Source organism: Mus caroli, unplaced genomic scaffold (genome assembly GCF_900094665.2).
Source record: "Mus caroli unplaced genomic scaffold, CAROLI_EIJ_v1.1 scaffold_18748_1, whole genome shotgun sequence".
Classification (NCBI taxonomy): Eukaryota; Metazoa; Chordata; class Mammalia; order Rodentia; family Muridae; genus Mus; species Mus caroli.
The window spans coordinates 1-7736 of record NW_018388596.1 but is presented as its reverse complement, the minus strand read 5'-3'; the positions used below and the strand labels follow the sequence as shown (position 1 = coordinate 7736).

General features: G+C 36.7%; 1 protein-coding gene across 1 annotated transcript; it reads left to right on the top strand.

Moving 5' to 3' along the window:
• Positions 1-3893: 3893 nt before the first annotated feature.
• Positions 3894-7321, top strand: LOC110287697 (submandibular gland secretory Glx-rich protein CA-like). Its single transcript, XM_021154249.1, has 4 exons — positions 3894-3980; positions 4791-4823; positions 5612-6040; positions 7230-7321. Exons 1-3 carry the CDS (start codon positions 3917-3919, stop codon positions 6010-6012), a joined length of 498 nt encoding a protein of 165 aa, XP_021009908.1. The 5' UTR covers positions 3894-3916; the 3' UTR covers positions 6013-6040; positions 7230-7321.
• The last annotated feature ends 415 nt before the right edge of the window (positions 7322-7736 follow it).

Sequence of the window (7736 nt, the reverse complement as noted above, 5' to 3'; positions counted from 1 at the left end):
AGAGAGAGACAGAGAGAGACAGAGACAGAGACAGAGACAGAAAGAACTAAAGGGGTGATAGTATTTAAAAGGTAAATAAAGAAAATATCTAATAAAAGAAAAAAGAAAGAATGGAGGAAAGTAGTATCAGAGATTCTCATGATAAAAGTACAGTGCTAGATATGCATGAATAAACCACAGGAAAGGTCATTATATTTTTTTGTGAATTACAAATACTAAGTAAAAAGCACAGGAAAAGAGAATAAAATTATGTTTTTTTCTGGAATGTGGTTAGAAATGGACATCATCAATCTAATCTAAATGATCTAAGTTCACAGCAGTGCACATGCAGGTGAACTCAGTGACTTTCAAAGAAAAAACACTCAAAATTAGGAAAACATTCACAGTTGGATGGATAGTGTGGTTTGATCAAGCTCCATTACATACATGTATGGAGTCCTTGAACAGTAAACATAAACATTTGATAAATAAACAATTGCATCATATATTATAATATTAAAGCAGAACAAATGTCTAAGATGTGTAGAACTTCAACCTGATACCTACCCGTACTTCATCCCCACTTTCCTCCCTAATACGTTTGCTTACCAACTCTTCTGTAACCTGATTTCTGTTTCCATTGAAATGAGAGGTGATATTTTTCTTTCATGATACAGTACACTCTGCACTCAGTGTTGACACTGGAGGAAGTCAGGTAATGGATCTGAGTTGAATGACATTTAGCAGAAGCTACCACTGTGTTGTAGGACACACAGCCAAGGTCAAGACTGGCTTTCTCTTGGACTTTCCCTTCCAGGAGTCCTGAATATGGAACATACAGCCTGATAGTTTGTTATGTTGTTTCTCTCTCTGTTTCCTATTGAAGCCTTCCTAAGCCATGCAATGATGACAACTCCGGCCATTCCCTGTCAATTTCATATCTGGAGAAACCATACAGTTCCCTTGCATTCAATAGAAGAAACTCTCAGAACTAAGCATCTTCTCTGTCTTCCTTAGGGCTCTTAAGTGTAGAGAGAACTATGAAGTTGTAACTGGAGTAGATTTGCCAAGGTCTAGGAGCTGCACTTCAGAACACACATTCATTATGACATGGGGCAAGTTTAAGAATTTACAATGAAGTTAGAGACTAAATGGCTTCAGAGTGTGAGAGTAACTGGTTTCTTTATGGAGACTGTCGACTACTTTTCTTATTTATCAAGAAACATTTATAAGAGGTACATTTCAGGCTGGACATTTTAGGATAGTACCAGCTTTATTCTTCCATGTCACATGTTCAAAATATACAGTGTCTTCTACAATAGGGCCCTGCATTGAAGCAACCAGAGACAGTTTCAAAATTGATATTGTTTCGTTTGTGTCTTGGACCAACCAATCTACAGGAATTTCCCCATGCCCAGTTATGTAGTTTAGGTTTGGTCGTCTATGCTGCCTGTGGGGAGCATTATCAGCCCAGTAGTGTATTTCATTTAAAGTATACCTGTACATTTGGATACATATACATTTATGTTTTCTAACTGTTTCAAGTAAAAATAACTGTTTAAAAATAAGACAGATGTCTCCGTAATGTTTCTAAAACATATATAGTGTTATTTACCTTTCTTTCGTCTACTTATGTATGGCACTCCTCACCAGTTCATTTCTCTTCATTTTTTCCATCTTTTTTTTTTCCCATAGCATCTTTATTCTAGTATCGGTTTCTTTAAAACTTCTTTCCTTCTATCACATGGTTTGTCTTTTTTTTACATCCTCAGCTACTCCATGTTATATATTCAATTCTAAAGATTCACAGCTATGAACCATTGACAGAATAGAACATTTAGCATTTTCTGGGGAAACAGCACACATGATAACATTTTCTAGGTCTATTTATTTACCTACTAAATCACTGAGAAAGGATTAATGCTTTCATCAAAGTGGCAGAAAACAAGGTCATCTTAGGAAAAACAGTTACCCTTTCCTTTTATCAATTATTAATATACCAAGAAAGAAATCATGCAATTTTTCCTATAGAAAATAGCATCAAAATCTATCTATAGGGAAACCTAACCAAAGATGTGCAAGATTTCTACACTGAAAGCTACAAATCTCTGAAGAAAAGAGATGTAGCAAGGCATCAGAGGATGAAAGAACTCACGTGGACATGGTTTGGTATCATCAGCATTGTATCACGTGTATCATAACAATATTTAGAGATTCAACATAATCCCAATAAAAATACATGAGGTTCTTCCCAGAAATTGTCTAACATCATAAACTTCATATACTGACACAAAAAGCTCTGGATCAGCAAAGCAATTCTAAGAAACAAATAATTTTGGGGTGATTGCAATATCAGATTTCATGCCAGGTTACAGAAGTATAGTATTTTAAAACTATGATAATCACAAAAACTGACACTTGGATCAATGGAATGAAAAAGGAGACCAACACTTGAGTATGCATAGCTAGAATCATGTGATATTTGATAAAGATGCCAGAAATTTAACATGAAGGGAAGACAGCATCTTCAAGAAATGACCCTGGTAAAACTGAATGTCCACATGCAGAAAAATGATATGTACATTTTCCACTCTACACAGAAAATCGAATACAAATGGGTGAGAGACCTTAATGTGAAACTTAAAGTCCTGAAACTATTAGGAAAAAAAAAAAACACAGGCAGTGCTAGTTCAAGTGTTGTAAATGACTTTATAAATAAAGACTTCATTCAGACAGAACTTAAGGCTAATGATGGACAAAGATGACCACATAAAACTAAAAATATGATCTGTGTGGCTAATGAAATAAACAGTCAAGCAAAGATATAGCCCAACAGGTAGGAGAGAATCCTTTCCAGCTATACTTCTGATATGAGATTAATATGTAGAATACACAGGGAAGTCAAAACAAAGAAAAAAAATCCAGAGAGCTGATGTCTCAAATGAAAACTGACAAAGGATCTAGAAAGAGGATTCAAAAACAGGAAATTATACTGGCAAACAAACATTGAAGGTTGTGTTCAAAATTGTTAGCAGTTAGAAAATTTCTGATTATCCTTTTTTATTAGGTATTTTCTTCATTTACATTTCCAATGCTATCCCAAATGTCCCCTATACCCTCCCCCCACCCCCCTACCCACCCACTCCCACTTCTTGGCCCTGGCGTTCCCCTGTACGGGGGCATATAAAGTTTGCAAGTCCAATGGGCCTCTCTTTCTAGTGATGGCCGACTAGGCCATCTTTTGATACATATGCAGCTAGAGTCAAGAGCTCTGGGGTACTGGTTAGTTCATAATGTTGTTCCACCTTTAGGGTTGCAGAACCCTTTAGCTCCTTGGGTATATTAAATTAATAATACATTGAGATTTTGGCAGTCAGAAGAGTGAAGATCAAGATAATAGGTGACAACATATCCTGCAGAAGATGTTTACCCTTCTGTTCACACTCATTTTCTGTGGGAGAGGAAACTAGAGCAAACAGTATGGAATTAGGGGTCAGGAATTCTGAAAACCTAAAAGAAAATTTACCAGATGACACTGATTTACTGTTCCTTGGGTTACTCCAAAGAACTCAACATCCCACTCTTCAGATACTTGTGCAATACTCTCACAGTAGCTAGGAAAGGGAAACAAAGTATATGCCTTACAACTCCCAAGTAGATTGAGAATGTGGTGCATACAGACAATGGAATAATACTTGGCTGTAAAGAGACAATTGTCCTTTAACATCATCACCACATTAGATGTTGCTCCTGTAGTTAAGGCACATTGGAAATCTCCAATACTCTACCCTGCTTGGCTACAGTCCCAAAGAGAAATAATGGAGCAATGTCATCCAGTAAATTCTCAAAGATACCATTGTTTGTCTTCCTTTTATAAAGAGTTTGACTGTGTATGTCTCAGCACACAGTTGGGAGAAAATCCAGAGCCTCTTCCAAGATGCTTGTGGTCCTGCTCACAGCAGCCTTGCTGGCCCTGAGCTCAGCTCAGAGTGCAGATGAAGGTACCAAGGAATACAGGGTGGGATCTGGAGACATTCAAGGAAAAGTGGGGAGCATGCAGGGGAGAAATTTCAGACATTGTTGAGAAGAAAGGCAGGCCCATAGGATATCTTGGAGAAAGATTGGAAAAGTTAGGCCTTTATCATGTAACATGCTCTTTTTCCTTAATATTTTACCTAAAATTCATAAAATTCTTGAAGAGAGGAATATGATGGCTCATTTTGTGTTCAGGAAAGTGCTCTGTACAATGTAAAGAAACATGAAAACAAAGGGTAGATTTGAGACCATATTGTCATAGTCAGAGCAAAGATTGGGAACAGGCAGCTTTGCTGCATATTGGGTGTCAGAAACATGATACAGAGAAACATGCCAGGATTAATTGAAAGCACAGAAATAATAAGAATCAAAGAATAAATTGAATGCTCTAGACACTAACATACAATTATCAGAGCCAACCTTATACATTTTTCCAGAATGTTAGGCAGAGCATGTAACATTTTAAGATGTGTACTCAGCGATTTGTCTCCTGACTGTCCTAAGGGATATTAATTTTAAAAAATGAGTGGGAAATATTCTCAAGCTGAATTATGCAGGATAATTTTTAAGCATGCAGTGTAATTACAAATAGGGAATTGTTTGATAGTAGTGTTTCTGGGAGAATTAAAATGATCTTTGTGTTTTTGTGGAAGGTAAGAACACAGGGAACTCGCTCATGCTCTTGCATCCCTGTAGTTTTACAGAAGACACTTTTCTGTAGGACCTCTGAAAGATTGTAGTCTGGAGTTTCTCTTGTTTCTATTCTTTATTTCTAGATGTCCAGAGTACATCCAATGTCCAAGAACAAGGTAAAGACCAACCCATCATCCTTGCATGCTGCTCAAGTGTCTGTGTTTCAGCTAGTTGTCTCATCATATATCTTATAGATGAGTAAATATTAATTTCTCTATGTATATAAATAAATAATTCCCAACCTGATGATGGAGACATGATTGAGGTCAGCCACCTGAATGAAGGACAGACAAGGCTTCCATAACTGTAGAAGAAATTTGTTGGCTTCCCAGCCCAAATCACCACTGTGAGATGAGGCAGGAAACAAAAGTGCCTTTATACTGATTTCTCTGATTGTGAGAAAATTCATGATTCTATTTTTCCTTGGTGTTCCTCTATATAATAATTGAGCTTCAAGAACAAAGTGGAGTTGTAGGCTTTTCCTGTTTTCTCTTTGCCTTCCTGTAACTAGGTAATTGTCTTTGATTAAAGGAAAAACAGAAGCAAATTGTCTCTAAGCATGCAGTATATTTATTCTACATCATTATTGTTGGTCTTATTCCATATTGAAGTGTATAGGTATTGTACAGTTAACTTATATTTCATTCTTGAGATTTCAAACTCTAATTAAAACACTTTGCACAGCAGAGATTTTATCATTGTGACCTGAAGTACAACTTTCAGCTCTCCTGATGTTAACCTAATTAGTTTTGGAATGTGGAATTAGAAAGCCAAGATGAGGAGAGGAAGTTAGCAGCTGGCAGATAGGTTCTGAGAGAAAGGATGGTGTGATCAGGTCAGGGAAAGAAAACAAGAGGAAAGTCTTCTATCAATGTGCTCACATCTTCTGGACCTTTCTATGCAGCTCCTGTGGATCAAACCCAGGACTCAAGTTCAGATCCTTCTTCTGATGATGCAAATACAGGGAATGTCCAAGTGCCTGAATCAGCATCAGCAGGAAATGAGTCTTCTGCCAACTCTGGGAGTGGACAGGAACAGCAACAGCAAGCTCAGGAATCCCAACAAGCGGACGGTCAGGGGCCTTCTGACTCTGCTGTGAAAGAACAGGAAAGTCAAACTGGAGAAGAAAGGGGAAAAGAGGTTCAAGGGCAACATAACTCTCATCCTGAAAATCCAGGAGTACCACAACATGTAAAAAGAAATCATAACAATCCTAGTTCTCATAAAGGAGGTAAACATATTCCACTCAATAAAAAACAAAATCAATTCCTCTGGCAAAGGAAACAAACGAATAAGTATGCCTAACTAAAGCAATCATCAGCCAATAAACTAGGTAAGATCAATGAGTCAAACTTAATAAAGATAAAGACTTTGCTTCAGTATTTGTCAAATCATAGCGTGAAAATTTGCTAGTTGTCAGCATATGGACATGGCATCAGCATTTCAAATCTCAACATTCAGAGAGTACAAGGTGATACGTCTTTGATGGTCTAAGCCAGTATTGCACAAGATCTCCAATGTACTTGTGTCCCTGAGGAACATAACTCTACAGCTCCTTTGTGCTCCATTGCTCCTTTATTATTATTAATTTTATTAATTTATTTTATAACGACATTTACTCTTTGCATTGACTTCATACTTAGAAGTACAGAAGCAATCTTTCTTTGGTCTTATGTCCTCTGAATTCACCTTCACTGACTTCTCAACTCAATTGTGTACAATCTGCCCCACTCACACAGGGAGATGTAGATCCATTGTCTCTAAGTGATACGTTACAGATACCTCTAACCTTGTTCAGATTTCAATATGTTCTTCTAAATTGGTGTATGCCCAAGTTGGTCAGAATCTACATCCCTAGGAGTACATTTGGCTGACTATCATAGTTAAATATTATAGTAAGTTTCCATTTTTTCCTTGAAAGTCATTAATCCTTTGGCAATATCCTTAGAAATAATAGTATGTGTATGTGAGTAAATATTATACACAATTGAGGTTTATATGAAATGTTTATGTAGACCTTTAGGATATTCATTTCCAAAGCCACATTTCTTAGAAAAGTTCATAGCTTCATAAAGTCTTTGGGTCTCCCCATAGCATGTTTTGCTTGGTTGTATTTTCCCGGTTGCATACACAGGATTCAATTACATGGTCTGACATGATGTGTTTATGGCTTGTTCTGTTAATAAATATTTAGGTCAGTTTCAGTTGTTCAACCACTCAGGGAACATAGCACAAAAATATTTGGAAATATATCCTGGAACCTTTTATATCAGAACTAATGGGTGAACAACCTAAGATACTTGTTCACTTTTATCTTGTAAGAAATAGTTTAGTACCATTTTCTTCTCTGTATCTGACAAGAGTAAACCTGAGAAAATGGAGAAGGAATGGGGTGTAGGAGATGCAGGAAGAAGAGGGTGTGGGCTCCCACCCCTCTCACTTCTGGGGTACCAATAGCAGTTAAGGAACGTTCAATATGTCTTAATTTTTCAATAACTTTTCTCCTTATTTTTCTGTTTCAGAGAGTGCCTGATAAAAATATGTCCTTTGATGTATAGATCAACGAATCAATGTTGAGTGTCTATACTATTCCAATAAAATTTTCAGCATGCAATTTCTTAGTGTTTTCTGTGTTTCTTAGTAAAGGAGGGGAGAGGATTTTAGAGCTGTAGCTCCAAGAATACAACACCTAGCAAAACACACCAGGAATACATGCAAATATTTCCATTTTTCCCCCCACAACACAGATAGAAAATGAAAATACTTTATGCCCCCATAACTAGAGGATTTTTCTGTGGAGTCTGCATTACAAATCCATAGTATAATACATAATTTTAAGCTCTCTTGTTGAGTTTTTCCCAGTTTAAAGGAAACTGGGTAGATGTATTGAGGGAATTGAAAATCTGAGTTTTTAACACTGTAATATTCCCTAGTTCATCTGTCAGGTTTGAACTTTTCTAGTCCCACGTTGCATTTTCTGTTCCATTTTTTAAAATCTAAAATAAGTGTTCCCACTTTCTTTTTTTTTT

Excerpts from the sequence above, each read along its gene's own strand:
- LOC110287697 (XM_021154249.1), top strand. The coding sequence starts at position 3,917 with ATGCTTGTGGTCCTGCTCACAGCAGCCTTGCTGGCCCTGAGCTCAGCT. Across the intron at positions 3,981-4,790 it reads AGCTCAGAGTGCAGATGAAG|ATGTCCAGAGTACATCCAAT; the intron begins GTACCAAGGAAT and ends CTTTATTTCTAG. Across the intron at positions 4,824-5,611 it reads ATCCAATGTCCAAGAACAAG|CTCCTGTGGATCAAACCCAG; the intron begins GTAAAGACCAAC and ends CTTTCTATGCAG.